Source organism: Oncorhynchus keta, chromosome 11 (assembly GCF_023373465.1).
Source record: "Oncorhynchus keta strain PuntledgeMale-10-30-2019 chromosome 11, Oket_V2, whole genome shotgun sequence".
Lineage (NCBI taxonomy): Eukaryota > Metazoa > Chordata > Actinopteri > Salmoniformes > Salmonidae > Oncorhynchus > Oncorhynchus keta.
Window position 1 is genome coordinate 52,950,658 of NC_068431.1, and position 22,457 is coordinate 52,973,114.

The window sequence follows — 22,457 nt, forward strand, 5'->3', positions numbered from 1 at the left end:
CCTGTGCTTTGTTGAAGCACCTTTGTTGGCGGTGATTACAACCTTGGGTGTGACGCTACAAGCTTGGCCCACCTGTATTTGGTAAGTTTTTCCCATTTCTGCTCTGCAGATTCTCTCCACCGCTGTCAGGTTAGCTGGGAAGTGTCACTGCATAGCTATTTTCAGGTCTCTCCAGAGATGTTCGATCGTGCTCAAGTCCGGCCTCTGGCTGGGCCACTCAAGGACATTCAGAGGCTTGTCCTGAAGCCACTCCTACGTTGTCTTGGCTGTTAGCTTAGGATTGTTATCCTGTTGGAACATTCACCCCAGTCTGAGGTACTGAGTGCTTTGGAGCAGGTTTTCATCAAGGATCTCTCTACTTTTCTCAGTTCATCTTTCCCTCTATCCTGACTAGTCTCCCAGTCCCTGCCTCTGAAAAGCATCCCCACAGCATGATTCTGCCACCACCAGGTTTCCTCCAGTCCAAATAGTTCAATCTTGGTCTCATTAGACCAGAGAATCTTGTTTATCATGGTCTGAGTCTTTCTGGGCCTTTTTGGCTAACTCCAAGCTGGCTGTCGTGCCTTTTTACTGAAGTGGCTTCCGTCTGCCTACTCTACCATAAAGGCCTGATTGGTGGAGTGTTGCAGTTGTTGATCTGGGAGAGTCTCTACTCCACTATGGAATTATGGAGCTCTGTCAGACCATTGGGTTTTTGCAAAAATGTCTAAACTGGTTTTCGATTTGTCACTATGGGGATTTGTGTGTGTTGATTGTTTAATGAAAATCCTCAATCTATTTTAGGATAACATGGGAAAAGTCAAGGGGTCTGAATACTCTTAATGCATTGTATCTATGTATTAAGACCATTTGAAATGTGAGCTATTAAAATCATATCCAACAATCTCAAGGGTCTAGAAATCCAGGGGTTAAAAACAAAGTTGTCATTGTATGCAGATTCATGTTTTCTTTTATATCCACAATTTGGATCCCTCCACAGCCTCATGGAGGATCTAAAATAATTTTCTAACCTCTCTGGATTACAACAAAATTATAAGTGTACTATTACATATTAGATCACAAACTGGACATTACCGTGTAGTTTACCAATAAAATGGTCTGACTGATGTGGACATACTCAGTCTTCATTTCTTTCAGGATATGATCTCAGTACAATATATTTTAATAAAAATTGGCATAAAAATAAGTAAGAACTTGCTACCATAGAATGGAAAATACCTGTCCATTTTGTATGAAAAATCACCCTGAGTAACTCTTCAGTCATATCCCAGTTTAACTATTTACGTATGGCCTTGCCTATATCTAGCAACTTGTTTTTTAAAATTTTATTATGAAAAAATATTTGGAAACGGCGAGCCAGACAATTGTACGGAACTATTTATATAATATGAATTCGAAGCTCAAATATTATTAAAGCATTCGACCTCACTAAAGGCATGAGTCATATGTATAACTTTTGTATCTGAAGTTGTTTTTTTTAGCAGATTAAGAATGTCTCGCCAAAGTTCAAGAATGGCCGTTTCCCCTTTATTCGGATTACAACCTCTCACTTTCGGTTATTTAAAAATCTATTCTCAAATATCGCTATTTAAAAAAAGAAACATGCTCTAGAAAGTTGGTTGCTATTTCAGTTTAATCCACCAGAAAAGACGTAACAAATATTATGGTTAAACTCCAATATACTAATGGATAAAACAAACATTTAGTTTTGGAATAAAATAAATATTTTGTCAACAATATAAGAGGACTGGTGGAGTTAAGTCACACATGCAGCTAACAAAAATATGGACATATCTGCTCTACCCAAATTTTACAACCAACTAATCGCAGCATTACTGCAGAGGGGAGAAGAGTAAGGAACTTGTCAGTCGGCCCTGCATTAATAAAGACCAAAATCGGCTAAAGAAAATTGTGATTAAAGTATACCAGTTTAATTTAGACACACATTGCCAGATGTGCCACAGACTGCAAAATAGTTCAAGTTTTATGAACTGATGACGCCAGATTCAGAACTTAGAATTTTTGATTTTGTGCGAGCGTGCCAGCTCTGCAGATTTTGTGCGAGCGTGCCAGCTCTGCAGATTTTGTGCGAGCGTGCCAGCTCTGCAGATTTTGTGCGAGCGTGCCAGCTCTGCAGATTTTGTGCGAGCGTGCCAGCTCTGCAGATTTTGTGCGAGCGTGCCAGCTCTGCAGATTTTGTGCGAGCGTGCCAGCTCTGCAGATTTTGTGCGAGCGTGCCAGCTCTGCAGATTTTGTGCGAGCGTGCCAGCTCTGCAGATTTTGTGCGAGCGTGCCAGCTCTGCAGATTTTGTGCGAGCGTGCCAGCTCTGCAGATTTTGTGCGAGCGTGCCAGCTCTGCAGATTTTGTGCGAGCGTGCCAGCTCTGCAGATTTTGTGCGAGCGTGCCAGCTCTGCAGATTTTGTGCGAGCGTGCCAGCTCTGCAGATTTTGTGCGAGCGTGCCAGCTCTGCAGATTTTTGTGCCAGCTCTGCAGATTTTGTGCGTGCCAGCTCTGCAGATTTTGTGCGAGCGTGCCAGCTCTGCAGATTTTGTGCGAGCGTGCCAGCTCTGCAGATTTTGTGCGAGCGTGCCAGCTCTGCAGATTTTGTGCGAGCGTGCCAGCTCTGCAGATTTTGTGCGAGCGTGCCAGCTCTGCAGATTTTGTGCGAGCGTGCCAGCTCTGCAGATTTTGTGCGGCGTGCCAGCTCTGCAGATTTTGTGCGAGCGTGCCAGCTCTGCAGATTTTGTGCGAGCGTGCCAGTGCAGAGCTCTGCCAGCTCTGCAGATTTTGTGCGAGCGTGCCAGCTCTGCAGATTTTTGTGCGAGCGTGCCAGCTCTGCAGATTTTTGTGCGAGCGTGCCAGCTCTGCAGATTTTTGTGCGAGCGTGCCAGCTCTGCAGATTTTTGTGCGAGCGTGCCAGCTCTGCAGATTTTAGTGCGAGCGTGCCAGCTCTGCAGATTTTAGTGCGAGCGTGCCAGCTCTGCAGATTTTAGTGCCAGCTCTGCAGATTTTAGTGCGAGCGTGCCAGCTCTGCAGATTTTACTGCGAGACAATCATTAGATGATTTGATACTGTCTAATATATATTTAGCTTGTTTTTGGTCTGAAGGATTAGATGCAAACTAAAGATCACTGTTGTGAAATGTATATCGTATGCATAAACTGGAAGGGGAAGCCTCGGTGTTCCGTTAGTTAACTCCAAGGAGGGGTGGTAGGGTTAAGAGAAAATATTTACAAAACATTATAGTACCAGTCAAAAGTTTGGACACCACCTCATTCCAGAGTTTTTATATTTTCTACATTGTAGAATAATAAGACATAAACGATTAAATAACACATGGAATCAAAGTGTTGAACTTCAAATATATTTTCATTTGTTTAAAGTAGCCACCCTTTGCCTTGACAGCTTTGCACACACTTGGCATTCTGTCAACCAGCTTCATAAGGAATGCATTTCAATTAATAGGTGTGCCTTAAAGTTAATTATGGAATTTCTTTCCGTAATGTGTTTGAGCCAATAAATTGTACATTCTTCAATATAGGAAAAATAAAGAATCCCGTGTTGCATCCCCCCCCCCCCAAAAAAAAAATATATTTACAAAAAATGTGAGGGGATTCGAAATGATGCAGACAATTACATTGATGGAAGCTGCAATATGAAAGCTGATCTACCCCCTAAAAAAATCGAGATTTGACTTGTATCATTTGTTAACTAAGCGAGAACAGCCCTTAAATGTGTTATGGCCATATACCAAAAACCCCAGAGGTGCCTTATTGCTACTTTAAACTGATTACCAACACGAATACAACAGTAAAAAAGTGTTTTATGCGTCATACCCATGGTATATTATCTGATGTACCTACAGCTGTTTCAGCCAATCAGCATACAGGACCCAAACTACCCAATTTATTATTACATAAGAGCTAGACACTGCTTTGAGGGATTATCTTCGGAGGTCATCTGAGTTTGAGCAATGCTATTGCCTGTAAATGTTATAGACTGGATAGAAACTCCCTTGTAATGTGACAATTTTATGATCGTGTGTGAATTGATTCAGGATACAGCGACAATAAGATGTCAGTGTAACATGTTACGTTTTCCTGCAGTGCCTCCATCCATGCCTATGTGTAGGGTCCCAACCTCTGTGACAACGGCACGTAGCGTGCTGCTTTCCTGCCATGATGCCCAGGGGTCACCTCCCCCTACCTACAAGTGGTACAAAGACAATAACCCTCTCCCTGAGGACCCCAGCAAGTTCGCTGCCTTCAGGAACTACACCTACAATATCAACACTGTCAATGGCAACCTGGTCAGTGTTCCTGCGTCCTTTTCACCCCAACTCTCATTGCTAGGCCTATACAACATTAACCTGGGTCATATTCATTGGAGCACATTGGAACAAAACGTTTTGCGTACACATACACAATTATGCACTTGATTGATTAAGAATTATCGAGGATAAGCAGTCTACTTATATCCATTGTGGCCCTCTTTCATTAGTGTTTGGCATATGTGACCGACCGCCTTGATTCGATCTAATGTAGCAAAAAATGGAATGGTGTTTAAAATTGTGTTTTTTACATTGGATAAAAGCACACACAGGGCTACAAAATGGTATATCATAGCCTGCATTTGAGAAACAGTGGGAAAGTAATTCTGCTTTGAAAGTTGATCAACTTGTAAAGTCACTTTTGACAACATGACCTTTTGAATGTTTTGGTACCTACTGGAGAGCTCTCTTTTGTATACACCATTCAGCATCGTTCACACCCTCTTAAGCTTTAGCCACACCCATCTCTAAGGGTTGATCCGAGCGTTCTGTTTTAACAGTAAAGCACCCAAGCCAACTGGCTAACAGTTGTCGCATTGATGTTCTATTAAAATGGACACATGCATAGTGTAGTCTTTAGTTAAGACATGTAGCAAGCTAAGCAATGAACCATAATCTCCACTCATTACTTTTTCCCCCCTTCATTCTGAGTGGTTATCGAAAGGGAGAGCTGGAAAGATTTAAAATATAAATACATTGACAATGGCATATTCTCATTGGATGTTATAACATACTTTGTTTCCTTGCTGTTAGAGGTGAAAACATTACTTTGAAGCTCCACAGATCATTAGTGGTGGTTCATTAAGCCAATCAGAAATACTATCAAGGTACGTTTTATATACTTGCATTTGCCTGCAGGCCAGGTAGCCTATAGACCTACTTCTATGCATGCGCGTCCTTACTCAACATTGACAGTAGCTCTCCGAAAAAAAGACTACTAAATTGACAACTCGTAAATGGAATGAGATGAACCAAAACTTCTCTTGTGTAGTATATGTTGTGCTCTGTGCAAACAACCTCTCCACTCTGACAATGAGAACTGCAAAAGACAGGAATAATATTGAATGCATTAACAGAAATTTGCATAACCAAGCACATTGTAGATGACTAATTATAGGCATTAACGGTAAATGTACTACTGGTAATTTATATGTAATGGGGAGTTGATATACAATAACAATCAAGGCAAACAATTCACACAATGAAGTTACGAAAGTGCACAAATTGGCACGAGTCACATTGAGACGTGCAGCCCCTTGTAGTGTGTGTCGTGGAAATTTCCTCGATTTACCTAATCATGGGAGCAAACCACACACGCACGTCAGAGTTAGTTATAAAGGTCCATCTTTAATTATGAGCTCTTATCACAATCCTGTGACTCTCAGATAAATTCAGTGTCTCCCCAGTGAATTTTCTGAGTCCCCTTACAATGCAACTGAGTTCCTTTAATAGCAAAGACACACATAGTCAGACAGCATAGACATAACTCATCGTTCAGCTTTGTCTCCTTTCATAAACCAAATCCTCCATATCAACAGGCAAATATCAAATTGTCATTTATATACAACCCACTCTAAACACAAACTCCTGGACAAACTCACGGAGAGGAGAGTGACCCTACAGGTCAACAAAGAGGGAGCATAGAATGATTCCACACACTGCAAACCCTCCTTTCCCCACTCGGAAAGGTAGGGAGTAAAAGATGTTTACACATGATGACACTTTGACCTCTCCCCTCATGTGGCCCATGCAACTTAGTCCTGACATAGAACAGATAACTGCCAATGGCCACCACTATAGTACAACAAAATACATTCTTATGAGAAGTAACTTACACACATTAGATGAATATTAAACATCTTACAAATGTTACCAACAAATTCTGATAATTCCACGACATGTGCCATCCACGTGGCCTCCACAATGGATTAGTTCACTGACATGGGTGTGACTCAGACAGGTGTCTTATGTGCCATTTAAAAAAATATATATATAATAAGTGTGCAATAAAATTAATCACTTACCTTTTGATCTTCAGATCTTTGCACTCACGAGACTCCCAGTTACACGAATGTTCCTTAAAGATTATTTTTATATCCAAAATACCAAAACCTAGGAAGAAACCTAGAGAGGAACCAGGCTATGTGGGGTGGCCAGTCCTCTTCTGGCTGTGCCGGGTGGAGATTATAACAGAACATGGCCAAGATGTTCAAATGTTCATAAATGACCAGCATGGTCGAATAATAATAATGCAGAACAGTTGAAACTGGAGCAGCAGCACAGTCAGGTGGACTGGGGACAGCAAGGAGTCATCATGTCAGGTCGTCCTGGGGCACGGTCCTTGGGCTCAGGTCCTCCGAGAGAAAGAAAAAGGAGAGAATTAGAGAACGCACACTTAGATTCACACAGGATACCGAATAGGACAGGAGAAGTACTCCAGATATAACAAACTGACCCTAGCCCCACGACACAAACTACTGCAGCATAAATACTGGAGGCTGAGACAGGAGGGGTCAGGAGACACTGTGGCCCCATCCGAGGACACCCCCGGACAGGGCCAAACAGGAAGGATATAACCCCACCCACTTTGCCAAAGCACAGCCCCCACACCACTACACTAGAGGGATATCTTCAACCACCAACTTACCATCCTGAGACGAGGCTGAGTATAGCCCACAAAGATCTCCACCACGGCACAACCCAAGGGGGGGGACACAACCCGGACAGGATGACCACAACAGTGAATCAACCCACTCAGGTGACGCACCCCCTGCAGGGACGGCATGAGAGAGCCCCAGTAAGCCAGTGACTCAGCCCCTGTAATAGGGTTAGAGGCAGAGAATCCCAGTGGAAAGAGGGGAACCGGCCAGGCAGAGACAGCAAGGGCGGTTCGTTGCTCCAGGGCCTTTCCGTTCACCTTCACACTCCTGGGCCAGACTACACTCAATCATATGACCCACTGAAGAGATGAGTCTTCAGTAAAGACTTAAAGGTTGAGACCGAGTTTGCGTCTCTGACATGGGTAGGCAGACCGTTCCATAAAAATGGAGCTCTATAGGAGAAAGCCCTGCCTCCAGCTGTTTGCTTAGAAATTCTAGGGACAATTAGGAGGCCTGCGTCTTGTGACCGTAGCGTACGTGTAGGTATGTACGGCAGGACGAAATTGGAGAGATGGGTAGGAGAAAGCCCATGTAATGCTTTGTAGGTTAGCAGTAAAACCTTGAAATCAGCCCTTGCTTTGACAGGAAGCCAGTGTAGAGGCTAGCACTGGAGTAATATGATCACATTTTTTGGTTCTAGTCAGGATTCTAGCAGCCGTATTTAGCACTAACTGAAGTTTATTTAGTGCTTTATCCGGGTAGCCGGAAAGTAGAGCATTGCAGTAGTCTAACCTAGAAGTGACAAAAGCATGGATTAATTTTTCTGCATCATTTTTGTACAGAAAGTTTCTGATTTTTGCAATATTACGTAGATGGAAAAAAGCTGTCCTCGAAATGGTCTATATATGTTCTTCAAAAGAGAGATCAGGGTCCAGAGTAACGCCGAGGTCATTCAGTTTTATTTGAGACGACTGTACAACCATTTAGATTGTCAGATTCAACAGAAGATCTCTTTGTTTCTTGGGACCTAGAACAAGCATCTCTGTTTTGTCCGAGTTTAATAGTAGAACGTTTGCAGCCATCCACTTCCTTATGTCTGAAACACATGCTTCTAGCGAGGGCAATTTTGGGGCTTCACCATGTTTCATTGAAATGTACAGCTGTGTGTCATCCGCATAGCAGTGAAAGTTAACATTGTGTTTTCGAATGACATCCCCAAGAGGTAAAATGTATAGTGAAAACAATAGTGGTCCTAAAATGGAACCTTGAGGAAGACCGAAATTTACAGTTGATTTGTCAGAGGACAAACCATTCAGAGACAAACTGATATCTTTCCGACAGATAAGATCTAAACCAGGCCAGAACCTGTCCGTGTAGACCAATTTGGGTTTCCAATCTCTCCAAAAGAATGTGGTGATCGATGGTATCAAAAGCAGCACTAAGGTCTAGGAGCACGAGGACAGATGCAGAGCCTCGATCCGATGCCATTAAAATGTAATTTACCACCTTCACAAGTGCCGTCTCAGTGCTATGATGGGGTCTAAAACCAGACTGAAGCATTTCGTATACATTGTTTGTCTTCAGGAAGGCAGTGAGTTGCTGCGCAACAGCCTTCTCTAAAATTTGAGAGGAATGGAAGATTCGATATAGGCCAATAGTTTTTTATATTTTCTGGGTCAAGGTTTGGCTTTTTCAAGAGAGGCTTTATTGCTGCCACTTTTTTAGTGAGTTTGGTACACATCCGGTGGATAGAGAGCCGTTTATTATGTTCAACATAGGAGGGCCAAGCACAGGAAGCAGCTCTTTCAGTAGTTTAGTTGGAATAGGGTCCAGTATACAGCTTGAAGGTTTAGAGGCCATGATTATTTTCATCATTGTGTCAAGAGATATAGTACTAAAACACTTGAGCGTCTCTCTTGATCCTAGGTCCTGGCAGAGTTGTGCAGACTCAGGACAACTGAGCTTTGTAGGAATACGCAGATTTAAAGAGGAGTCCGTAATTTGCTTTCTAATAATCATAATCTTTTCCTCAAAGAAGTTCATGAATTTATCACTGCTAAAGTGAAAGTCATCCTCTCTTGGGGAATGCTGCTTTTTAGTTAGCTTTGCGACAGTATCAAAAAGGAATTTCGGATTGTTCTTATTTTCCTCAATTAAGTTAGAAAAATAGGATGATCGAGCAGCAGTAAGGGCTCTTCGGTACTGCACGGTACTGTCTTTCCAAGCTAGTCGGAAGACTTCCAGTTTGGTGTGGCGCCATTTCCGTTCCAATTTTCTGGAAGCTTGCTTCAGAGCTCGGTATTTTCTGTGTACCAGGGAGCTAGTTTCTTATGAGAAATGTTTTTAGTTTTTAGGGGTGCAACTGCATCTAGGGTATTGCGCAAGGTTAAATCGAGATCCTCAGTTAGGTGGTTAACTGATTTTTGTCCTCCATCCTGGCGTCCTTGGGTAGGCAGAGGGACTCTGGAAGGGCATCAAGGAATCTTTGTGTTGTCTGTGAATTTATAGCATGACTTTTGATGGTCCTTGGTTGGGGTCTGAGCAGATTATTTGTTGCAATTGCAAACGTAATAAAATGGTGGTCTGATAGTCCAGGATTATGAGGAAAAACATTAAGATCCACAACATTTATTCCATGGGACAAAACTAGGTCCAGCGTATGACTGTGACAGTGAGTGGGTCCAGAGACATGTTGGACAAAACCCACTGAGTCGATGATGGCTCCGAAAGCCTTTTGGAGTGGGTCTGTGGACTTCTCCATGTGAATATTAAAGTCACAAAAGATTAGAATATTATCTGCTATGACTACAAGGTCCGATAGGAATTCAGGGAACTCAGTGAGAAACGCTGTATATGGCCCAGGAGGCCTGTAAACAGTAGCTATAAAACGTGATTGAGTAGGCTGCATAGATTTCATGACTAGAAGCTCAAAAGAACGAAAACATCTTTTTTTTTTTTTTTTTTGTAAATTGAAATTTGCTATCGTAAATGTTAGCAACACCTCCGCCTTTGCGGGATGCACGGGGGATATGGCCACTAGTGTAGCCAGGAGGTGAGGCCTCATTTAAAACAGTAAATTCATCAGGCTTAAGCCATGTTTCAGTCAGGCCAATCACATCAAGATTATGATCCGTGGTTAGTTCATTGACTATAATTGCCTTTGAAGTAAGGGATCTAGCATTAAGTAGCCCTATTTTGAGATCAGGTATCATGATCTCTTTCAGTAATGACAGGAATGGAGGTGGTCTTTATCCTAGTAAGATTGCTAAGGCGAACACCGCCATGTTTAGTTTTGCCCAACCTAGGTTGAGGCACAGACACTGTCTCAATGGTGATAGCTGAGCTGACTACACTGACTGACTGACGCAACGTTAACTATTCATGAAAATCGCAAATGAAATGAAATCAATATGCTAGCTCTCAAGCTTAGATTTTTGTTAACACTCATCTCAGATTTTCAAAATATGCTTCTCAACCATAGCAAAACAAGCATTTGTGTAACAGTATTGATAGCTAGCGTAGCATTTAGCGTAGCATTTAGCGTTAGCGTTCAGCAGGCAACATTTTCACAAACCAGAAAAACATTCAAATAAAATCATTTACCTTTGAAGAACTTCAGATGTTTTCAATGAGGACACTCTCAGTTAGATAGCAAATGTTCAGTTTTTACAAAGATTATTTGTGTTGACAAATCGCTCTGTTTTCTCCATCACGTTTGGGAAAGAAAAAAACAAAAATTAAGTCATTAAAACGTGAACTTTTTTCCAAATTAACTCTATAATATCGACAAACATGGCAAACCGATATGTAGAATCAATCCTCAAGGTGTTTTTCACATCTATCGATGATAAGCCCTTAGCCCTTAGCCCTTAGCCCTTAGCCCTAACCTTCTGATCCAACATGTCCCAGACCTGCTCAATGGGTCCTTCGACGATAAACGTACCCATAGGTGACGCTGTTGCCGGTGATGTCTGGTTAGGACCTGCCTTACAACAGCCCTCAGTCCAGCCTCTCTCAGCCTATTGTGGACAGTCTGAGCACTGAGGCAGGGATTGTGCGTTCCTGGTGTAACTCGGGCAGTAGTTGTTGCCATCCTGTACCTGTCCCGCAGGTGTGATGTTTTGGATGTACCGATCCTGTGCAGGTGTTACACGTGGTCTGCCACTGCGAGGACGAATAGATGTCCGTCCTGTCTCCCTGTAGCTCTGTCTTAGGCGTCTCACGGTACAGACATTGCAATTTATTGTCCTGGCCACATCTGCAGTCCTCGTACCTCCTTGCAGCATTCATAAGGCACTTTCACGCAGATGAGCAGGAACCCTGGACATCTTTCTTTTGGTGTTTTTCAGAGTCAGTAGATAGGCCTCTTTAGTGTTCTACGTTTTCATAATTGTGACGTTATCGTGTTTTAATGACCATTCCACAGGTGCATGTTCAGTAATTGTTTATGGCAATTTAACTAAGTAGCCTATAACATCAACTAAAAGCATACTGTATTTCTTTACTTGTGCACTAGGCTATAGGCTACCATGCCTGCGTGCAAATATAGTCTCATAAATGTGCCCATTTTGGGATCTGATTATTTCTGATTGGCTTAACGCACCACCATCTGTGGAGCTTCTCAAAGTAATGTTTTCCTTCACCTCAAACGGTAAGAAAACAAGGTCTCTGTTTTTACATCCATTGAGAATTACAATAGTTCCTCAATGTATTTGAAAAATCTTTCCAGCTTTCTCCCTTCCAATAACTACTGTAACCACAAATTCCCATTCTGAAATGTATCACTTGCAGGCAACTGGTCAATCCTCCTTATGAAATCGAACTTCGAACGTTCAGAAAATGGAGGCCCGAATCTCGAAAGAGGTGAAAAAGCTCTAAAAGCCTATATTCATGACTCTGACTTGTTTCTCGGCAGGGCGGTATATAACGTAAATAAAGTTATTCCATAATATGGGTATTTCTTAAAACATGGGTATTTCTCTGGTCCAGTGGAAATGTCATAAAATATGCCTGCCTGATTACTTATCAGTGCTCTACTTGGACTGAAATAATAGGTTCCTGTAATCATTTTGGGAGCTCCACAATACATTTGAGCTAATATTCTAGAAAAGGAGTTCAAGCAGTAAACTTGAGGTGCTGGTTAAGTTGAGCAACTGGCCTAAAGCTGTCTGTTCCAAGCTCACTAGCACATGATACTCAGAGGGCCCAGAATATTTTCTAAAATGTTGCAAGTTTGCTAGCACAAGCTTTGAGCCAGACCCAAGTTAATAGTTGATACAATGTTTTATATTTGTTGCAGGCAGGACATGTGCAGCCAATGTGATTAAAAATATATTTATTTTATCAGGATATTTTCTGCAATGTTTTATTTGTTGGCTTTATTGAGGCCTATTTTTTTTTTTACATAATTGGCAGTAAGACATACTCATAATAAACATTGATAAAAGATACAACTGTTATTCACAGAATTAAAGAAACTTCTCCTTAATGCAACCGCTGTGTCAGATTTCAAAACTTTACGGAAAAAGCATAATTTGATTTACGGTGCTCAGAGCCCAAAACAGCCAGAGGAATATCTGCCATTTTGGAATCAACAAATTTAGAAACAACACCATAAATTTCACTTACCTTTGATCTTCATCAGAATGCACTCCCAGGAATCCCAGTTTCAACAATAAATGACTTTGTTCCATCATTTATGTCCAAATAGCCACCAGTAATCCATCTTCATGAGGCGCGTGCATTTCGTCCAGACAAACTCAAAGTTCCGTTAGTCCTTTGGAAACATGTCAAACGATGTATAATATCAATCGTTAGGATGTTTTTGACATAACATCAAAGTTCCAACTGGAGAATTCCTCTGTCTTCAGTTTTTTTTCAAGCAGAAATTGGCTTCCTGCAACACTAACTCAAAGTTCTGGGACACTGTAAAGTCCATGGAGAATAAGAACACCTCCTCCCAGTTGGCCACTGCACTGAAGATAGGAAACACTGTCACCACTGATGAATCACCTATAATTAACATACTCTCTCTGCTATGCAATATGGTTTCAGAGCTGGTCATTGGTGCACCTCAGCCACGCTCCATGTCCTAAACGATATCTTAACCGGTTTTTGGTTTCTCAAATGATTGCCTCGCCTGGTTCACCATCTACTTCTCTGATCGAGTTCAGTGTGTCAAATCCGGAGGGTCTGTTGTCCAGACCTCTGGCAGTCTCTATGGGAGTGCCACAGGGTTCAATTCTTGGGAAGACTCTTCTCTGTATACGTCAATGATGTCGCTCTTGCTGCTGGTGAATTTCTGATCCACCTCTGTGGACGACACCATTCTGTATACTTCTGGCCCTACTTTGGACACTGTGTTAACAACCCCCCCGGTCAAGCTTCAATGCCATACAACTCTCCTTCCGTGGCCTCCAATTGCTCTTAAATACAAGTAAAACTAAATGCATGCTCGTCAAACGATCGCTGCCTGCACCTGCCCGCCTGTCCAACATCACTACTCTGGACTGCTCCGACTTAGAATACGTGGACAACTACAAATACCTAGGTGTCTGGTTACTCTCCTTCCAGACCCACATCAACCATCTCCAATCCAAAGTTAAATCTAGAATTGGCTTCCTATTTCGAAACAAAGCATCCTTCACTCATGCTGCCAAACATACCCTTGTAAAACTGACCATCCTACCAATCCTCGACTTTGGCAAAGTCATTTACAAAATAGCCTCCAATACCTTAGACTGCATCCAATTTGTTGAGTATCACAGTGCCATCTGTTTTGTCACCAAAGCCCCATATACTACCCACCATTGCGACCTGTATGCTCTTGTTGGCTGGCCCTCGCTTCATACTTGTCACCAAACCCACTGGCTCCAGGTCATCTACAAGACCCTGCTAGGTAAAGTCCCCCCTTATCTCAGCTCGCTCTCTCTGCTGCCAATGACTGGAACGAAGTACAAAAATCTCAAACTGAAAATACGTATCTCCCTCACTAGCTTTAAGCACCAGCTGTCAGAGCAATGCACTGATTATTGCACCTGTATATAGCCCATCTATAATTTAGCCCAAACTACCTCTTTCCCTACAGTATTTATTTTGCTCCTTTGCACCCAATTATTTTTATTTCTACTTTGCACATTCTTCCACTGCAAATATACCATTCCAGTATTTTACTTGCTATATTGTATTTACTTTGCCACCATGGCCTTTTTTCTTTTGCCTTTACCTCCCTCATCTCACCTCCATTTGCTCACATTGTATATAGACTTATTTTTCTACTGTATTATTGACTATTTGTTTTTACTCCATGTGTAACTCTGTATGTGTCGAACTGCTTTGCTTTATCTTGGCCAGGTCGCAATTGTAAATGAGAACTTGTTCTCAACTTGCCTACCTGGTAAAATAAAAGGCACTGAGGTAACTCATGAGACCAAGGCTCTCGGCAACCGTCACTGACTCAACTGAGTCAGTGGTCTGGCAATCTAGTGGAAGCCCTAGGAAGTGCAACCTCATCCATATCTCAATGTGTTTTTGGTAGGTCAAGCTTTGAAAAACTACAAACCTCAGATTTCCCACTTCCTGGTTGGATTGTTCTCTGGTTTTTTTTCTTGCCATATGAGTTCTGTTATACTCACATCATTCAAACAGTTTTCGATACTTCAGTGTTTTCTATCCAATACTACTAATAATATGCATATATTAGCATCTGGGACTGAGTAAGAGGCAGTTCACTCTGGGCACGCTATTCATCCAAAAGTGAAAATGCTGCCCCCTATCCCAAAAAGGTTAAAGGAATTAGTCCAGTGTTGTAATCGGAGTCATGATTTTCATGACTTGTGACTCTGACCTCAGACTCGCCTTCTCGACCATTGGTGACTCACTCCACACGCCTTCCTGCGTGCTTGTATTTGGACTGGACAGGCTACTACTGTATATGCAGAATATTAACAACGCTGTGCGCAGAGAAGCAAGGGTTCTGTTCTCTAGCTAGCAGTAAGGACACTGGCACACGCAGCTGTGGTGAATAAAGTGCGGAGTGTGTGCAGGCTCTGCTCCAGGTCTGCCTCTGATCTTAGGCAACACATCGCGCAGGTGGCTTGCTTGCTTGCTTCCTTGTAACCAACAGTCACCAGCCTACTCTTTGTTTTGACTTTGCCTGGTTATACACTAACTGCTTAATGAAATTGAAAACCAATAGGATCACATTTTAAAAGTATAACTGCATTCTAGCTATTGTATTGAAGACCCTCTTGCAATTATTGACCAGATTATTACTTCCAATCTGACAGAAGCAATAGCCAATTCTGTCTAGAGACCATTCATCCCTTAAGTGTGCCCATCACTGGTAGCCATGACACAAGTGCGCTCCCCACTGCAGGCGTTTCTAGACCCGTCGCTGGGATAAAGTGACTAAGGGGGCAGTGGAAATGGGTGAGGGGGGCACAATTTTTTTTTTTGGGGGGGGTCTTGCATTGGAAAGTAGCAACCTAGTTATTCATGCATGAAAACAAAAGTAATGAATAGCAGTTTAAGTTAGAATACTGACATAACTGCTAATGTGACCCGAACAAAGCAGCGACACCAAGTAGACCTAGTAAACAAAATATCAGATTGATACAGGCTAGTTACAGTAAACAAAAGGTGACTGGAGATTCAAAACAGACTACTACAGTGAGATGCAGCATGCTTCAAACATGGATAATGATGGTGTTCATGAATTCAGCGACGCGTTGTGATTTAGCACATTGGAGCCTTAGTGGGCGATTTCAGTTTGCAAAACCTGGCGAGCGACAGCTCCACTTCCACCAAATCGGGTTTTGCTTAGATCCAGCAGTGGTTTCACCTTCTATAAAGTCAAGGGCACACAGTTGGCTATTGCCTTCTCTGTTCTTGGTGAAATGTCAGATCGATGCAGTCTTTTCTCCTCTGTCCTGCTGGCCTACTGTACTGTCTACCACGTATTGCTGGAGTTGTACTTGCATAACATTGTAATTTGCTTGGAGCTGGTGGTGCGTTAGTACCACTGAACTGTTACCAAATGGTTTTGAAGTTGCTGTCACACCAACTTCTCTATGCACTGCGGACCACTGACTTCAGTGTAAAGATCTGTTGCTTTTGCCTGGAGTAATTTGTTTTGAAGGATCGCGAAGACTGAGGAGGCTGTAAACTGTCACTGCCTTCAGCAGCCCTGTAGCCTCGAGTCTTATTGTGTTTTTATGAACACTTGCATCCAGTGCCCAAGGAACTCCAGCGCTGTCACAACTTTTAACATCTACTGATACAAATGAATCTGGGACCAGGCTAACACAACAGTACTCTGTGGTATCCAACGTCATGTCTCTATTTCAATTGTTTACCCTTTTTATTTAATATCAGTGCTTGTAAATGTCTCTTTCTATCCCCGCAGGAGTTTCCTTCTGCTTCTAAGATGGATACAGGAGACTACAGCTGTGAGGCTGTGAACGATGCCGGCCCTGCGAAACGCTGTGAAGCTGTCAGAATGGAAGTCCGTAAGTGCTCTTCATTTTCTATGGATTGGAGAATGCCAATGAGGGCAAAGCTTTCATCAAAGCAAAGGGTGGCTATTTTGAAGAATCTCAAATACAAAATAAATGTAGATTTGTTTAACACTTCTTTTGGTTACATGATTCCATGTGTTAAATTTCATAGTTGTGAGGTCTTCTATTCTACAATGTAGTCAAAATGAAGAAACCCTGAAAGGTATAGTTTAACTTTTGACTGGTACTGTATATCAAAAAATAAATTGATACAATTCGAATAGAGAAATTATTTCCAACCACCATCCCTAATGTGAATCACTCTTGTTTGGTTTTGATAGTAGCTTATTGGCCTAATACAAAAATGTGAAGGCGATCTAGGAAAGTGTTTCCTTCATTCAAATGTAGGTCATACCATACACCGGTAAATCTAGATAATCCTGTTTCAGCCGCTTCACATCATGTACTCATAAAATATTGTTATGCTGGTTTGGTTTGTGGATATGTTTCCTAACAACCACTGGAATCAAAGTTTTTACATCTGCACAAGTGCTTTTACAATAACCAGACCTAGATGTGGGCAGCAGATAGGTTAGAGCATTGGGCGAGTAACCGAAAGGTTGGTGGTTCGAATACTGGCGTCAACGAGGTGAAGCAAAGGCACTTAACCCTAATTCCTCCAGGGGCAGGTGACCATGGCCGTGACCCCACTCCCTGCAGTTGTCTCGGAGTTGGGATATGCAACAACTATTTATTTCCATTACATGTGTAACAAGCACCCCCTGAATATTAGCATTATTTGCTTTGGTCTTTATGCCACAGTGAATGCACATGTTCTCTTTCCACTCAATGACAAGGATGCTAGGATGCTTCACTCACATTACCCTGGCTCACAAAGTCAAAATGTATCTAATTTCTCTATCTCTCCCTCTTTCAATTTAAAGGAAAAATGTTTACATTTGCCAAGGCAAGTGAAATGAACAAATACAACTGAGAAGAAAATAATTTAAACTATTAGAAATTAATAATGAACATTGCACTCAAAGGTTTAGAAAAGATACATTTCAAGTGTTATAAACTCTTCATAAAAATAAATATCCTCTGTCAACTGCGTTTTATTTTCAGCAAACTTAACATGTGTAAATATTTGTATGAACATAAGATTCAACAACTGAGACGAACTGAACAAGTTCCACAGACATGTGACTAACAGAAATTGAATGTGTCCCTGAACAAAGGAGGTAAAAACCAAAATTAAGTAAGTATCTGGTGTGGCCACCAGCTGCATTAGGTACTGTAGTGCATCTCCTCCTCATGGACTGTACCAGATTTGCCAGTTCTTGCTGTGAGATGTTACCCTGCTCTTCCACCAAGGCACCTGCAAGTTCCCCGAACATTTCTGGGAGGGAATGTCCCTAGCCCTCACACTCTGATCCAACAGGTCCCAGACGTGCTCAATGGGACTGAGATCCGGGCTCTTTGCTGGCCATGGCAGAACACTGACATTCCTGTCTTTCAGGAAATCGTGCACAGAACTAGCAGTATGGCTGGTGGCATTGTCATGCTGGAGGGTCATGTTAGGATGAGCCTGCGGGAAGGGTAGCACATGAGGGAGGAGGATGTCTTCCCTGTAATGCACAGTGTTGAGATTGACAACAAGCTCAGTCCGATGGTGCTTTGACACACTGCCCCAGACCATGACGGACATTCATTCCTTTGATGATAAACACGACTCTGACCATCACCCCTGGTGAGACAAAACCGTGACTCGTCAGTGAAGAGCACTTTTTGCCAGTCCTGTCTGGTCCAGCAACTGTGGGTTTGTGGTGACGTTGCCGGTGATGTCTGGTGAGGACCTGCCTTACAACAGGCCTACAAGCACTCAGTCCAGCCTCTCTCAGCCACAGTCTGAGCACTGATGGAGGGAATGTGCGTTCCTGGTGTAACTCGGGCAGTTGTTGTTGCCATCCTGTACCTGTCCTGCAGGTGTGATGTTTGGATGTACCAATCCTGTGCAGGTGTTACACGTGGTCTGCCACTGCGAGGACGATCAGCTGTCCGTCCTGTAGCACTGTCTTAGGCGTCTCACAATACAGACATTGCAATTTTTACCCTGGTCCTCATGCCTCCTTGCAGCATGCCTAAGGTACATTCGAACTCTCAGTTGAGCAGGGACCCTGGGCTTCTTTCCTTTGGTGTTTTTCAGAGTCGGTAGAAAGGCATCTTTAGTGACCTAAGTTTTCATAACTGACCTTTAATTGCCTACTGTCTGTAAGCTGTTAGTGGTTTAATGACCGTTCCACAGGTGCATGTTCATTCATTGTTTATGGTTCATTGAACAAGGATGGGATAGTGTTTAAACCCTTTACAATGATCTGTGAAATTATTTGGGGTTTTACTTAATCGTCTTTGAAAGACAGGGTCCTGAAAAAAACAAAACATTTTTTTTTTTGCTGAGTTAGTCTGCTAGTACAGTGTTTTATCAATGTGCGGGAAGATGCATCAACAAACATTTTGGTGGAAATTACCCAATTATTTTCCTCATTCTGTCTAGATGACATCAACACTGGAGGTATTGTTGCCGGGGTGATCGTGGCTCTCCTAGCCCTGGCCCTGCTAGGCTTTGGACTGTGGTACGCCCACCGCAAAGGATACCTGCCTAGTGAGTTCACACCCCCTAACCACTCCTGGTCTTGTATTCATAAAGCGTCTCAAAGTAGGAGTGCTGATCTAGGAACAGATTGGACTTTTCGATCATAATGAATAAGATTGCATGGACAGAAGGGACCTAATCTTAGATCAGAACTCTTATTCATAGACATTTTAATAAATACGGGCCCAGATCAGTGACTGAAACATTATGAACTGCAAGTTCTAACCTTCAAATTCAAATCATCATACAAATGTCTCTACATTTAACTCTTATTTATTTTGTCCTCACAGAAAAGAGTGCAAGGTAAGTGGACTCTTTAATAACTGATTACTTTGTCTGATCATGTTAATGCAGGACTTAGCAAAATTGGTTTTCAGTTCCAGTGTCAAATTACATCTATGTCCTCCTTTGGCTGCCTCAGCCCTTGTTGCTGAGGGCTTTTTAATTTAAGGATTTTATGTAACATTTCATAAAAAGAGAACACCATGTAAAAAGTACAATATAGTACACGTTAAAGTGGCTGATGGCTTTATAGATATTACTGTAGGCTCACTTGGTGTGTTCCTCTTACAGCCAACCCAAACCCTCAGTAGTCTACCAGCCAACATCAGAGTATGGCGATGAAGAGGATGTAAGTTTCATCTGTCTTTGTAATGTCTTAACATGTCTTGTGCTTTTTAGACATTAATTTCCATAGTATTCCTTCCATTTCTCTGGTATGTTTAACATTTTAGCAAGCAGAAGATTATTCAAAAGATAATAGACATTATTGTGAGAAATAATTTCTATATGCTTTGTTTTCTCTGTGCTCTCAAATTCAATTTCTGACCATTTAGATGATTATTATGATTGTAGTGTATTATATGGTTTGGTTGTCAGGGAAATGTATATTTAGCAGATACTTTTATCCAAGGCGAATCAGTCATAGGTGCCTACATTTTTACGTGTGGGTTGTCCCGAGAATCGGCCCCAATATCCTGGCGTTGCAAGCGCCATGCTTTACCAACTGAGCTGCAGAGGACCATCTCTAAAGACTTAATGGTTGCTGTCCTTTGGCCTTGTATTCCAGTGAAAAGGTGTAGTCTTGTAATTGCAGTCTTCTCTGTCTGTTTCAGGGGGAATTCAAACAGAAGTCTTCTTTCGTGGTATAGCCAGGGCAAGCAACATAGGATATACTCAGGAGTCTACGGCAACAATGATGAATGCGGTTGCGTCCCAATAACATCTCCCTTTTCTCCTGAAGTGTGCTCTTGTTCACTGCTTCACACATCTCAAAGCATTGGATTGGCTGCGACATGGGCTAGTGGGAGTTTCCACACGTTTTCCTTATACCAGCCATTTCCTTTCAAATCAGTGAAGCAAAGTGCACACTTTGGGAGGAAGGAGAGATAATTGGGTAAATGCTAATACCACTGGCCCTTTTACCTGCTCTGTGTGGATTGATTTTAATGTTATCTTTTTTAATTCCATCTGTTTATAAAAACTATTTCCACTTTAATATTTCTCTAACCGGCAGTCACCTACTTATGTCTGCTTTATTTTGTGGCGGCTGTGTCTATAGAACTTTCCTTTTTTCCCAGAAATATTTCAATAACGCTGGTCATTTAAATTTTTCTAACCCCAATAGAACATGCGTTTTATGCCTTGCGTCCCAAATTGCACCCTATTCCCTATATAGTCACTAGAAGGAAGGGTAAAGTGAATACCTACTCTGTTGCACAACTGAAGGCATTCAACAAATGTCTTCTGCATTTAACCCAACCCCGCTGAATCGAGGTGTGGTGGGCTGCCTTAATCGACACCCACGTCATCGATGCCCGGGGAGTATATGTTGGGGGTTAACTGCCTTGTTCAAGGGTAGAAGGGGATTTGAACCAACAACCTTTCGGTTTCTTGCACAACACTGTTAACTGCTAGGCTAGCCCAATATAGAGCTCTATGGGCCCTGGTCAAAAGAAGTGCACTATATAGGGATTAGTGTCATGTTGAGCTACAACCTACATTCTTCTTCATAAGGGATTCAACTTGCGAAGTCTTGATTGTTCAACCTGACACCAGCTTTGGAAATACCACAGCTCCCTCTGTCCCATGCCTCTACTGTATCCCAAATGGCACCCTATTCTGTATATAGTGCACTACTTTTGACCAAGGCTCTAGGGCATTTATGTAGGGAATAGGTTGCAGTTTGATACACATACCTTGTGTGCCTTGAATATCCATGCTTTTCAGTGAGTTGTAATGTGAAATGTTTTGTTTACGGTAGTTAGTTTTAAATGGCATTGTGTTTTGGTCAACTCACATCGAGCTTGATTTATACATCACATTTCTGACATGGAATGCAACACCGTGTGCTTTACAGGGGGAGAAATTATAACAATAAACTATTTACTACACAACAGACAAGAGCATAAAAACACTGAAGAATAATGAACTGAATGACTAAAAAGCACCCTAAGGAAATGCATATCTAAAAAGATGTGTTAAGATATCTTTAAATAATGTCCAGTTTTGGATTCCCCAGGTTCTCTGGCAGGCTATTCAAGAGTCTGGGGGCATAGTAACTAAAGGCTGCCATTCCATGCCTCTTGGTCCTAGGCTTTGGGATAGTTAAAAGGCCAGTGCCAGAGGAACCTACTTGGTACATAACTTTAAAAGCCTGGCTTACATGTATTGGGTGCACAATTGTGAATTGATTTTAAAAACCAATAGAAGAATCTTAAAATTAATTCTAAAACACACAGGCAGCCAGTGCAGGGACCATAAAACCAGTGTAATGTAGCTTCTTTGACTGGTCTCGGTCAGGACCTGTGCTGCAGCATTCTGTATGTTTTGCAGTTGACCAATTGCTTTCTTGGGTAGACCAGACAGGTGAGCATTAGTGGTCAAGCATGCTTGGAATAAAAGCATGGAAACGGACCCACCTTGGCAATGTTTCTCAGGTGGTAAAACGCTATTTTGGTCACATTCCTGATGTTTGTATTAGTCATTGTATTGTTTGTTGCTCGTCCCAGACCGGTTTGTGCTGCCGTGCCAACTCTTTGTCACTCACTATTAAACACTTAAATATGTTTATGACAATTCCATGAGAAGTTGTCAAGAGCAGTAACAAACTAGCAACCAGACTTGTTGAGATGTGCATTCTCCTTCTTTGCAAGTTATCAAGTTTAGCATCCCAAAGATGGGATATTGTGCTCACAGCAACATCATACAAAGAACATGGGTGCAGTCGTACTTAAGATATTTATTTTGCAAAAATTAGTCAGGTTTTAATCTAGATCTTTTTATTGAGCATTTTACAATTTTGACAGATTAATGTATTTGTTGTTTATAAAGTAACACCTGATTCTAATATTAAATACTATTTGGAAGAACAGTC

The 22,457-nt window shown here is 42.0% G+C and overlaps 2 protein-coding genes across 3 annotated transcripts in view; one reads left to right on the forward strand and one right to left on the reverse strand.

The window, feature by feature from the left end:
• f11r.1 (F11 receptor, tandem duplicate 1) overlaps positions 1 to 22,454 on the forward strand; it is a 40,945-nt gene extending 18,491 nt beyond the window's left edge. For both annotated transcript variants that reach the window (XM_035781295.2, XM_035781296.2), the window contains exons 5-10: positions 4,108 to 4,310; positions 16,338 to 16,440; positions 18,983 to 19,090; positions 19,372 to 19,384; positions 19,655 to 19,712; positions 20,197 to 22,454. In XM_035781295.2, the coding sequence (XP_035637188.1) occupies positions 4,108 to 4,310; positions 16,338 to 16,440; positions 18,983 to 19,090; positions 19,372 to 19,384; positions 19,655 to 19,712; positions 20,197 to 20,232 (521 nt within the window). In that variant the 3' untranslated portion in view covers positions 20,233 to 22,454. The remainder of the gene's footprint in view (positions 1 to 4,107; positions 4,311 to 16,337; positions 16,441 to 18,982; positions 19,091 to 19,371; positions 19,385 to 19,654; positions 19,713 to 20,196) is intronic.
• LOC127906203 (uncharacterized) overlaps positions 1 to 22,457 on the reverse strand; it is a 373,245-nt gene that overhangs the window by 92,853 nt on the left and 257,935 nt on the right. The gene's annotated exons all lie outside the window — the stretch shown is intronic.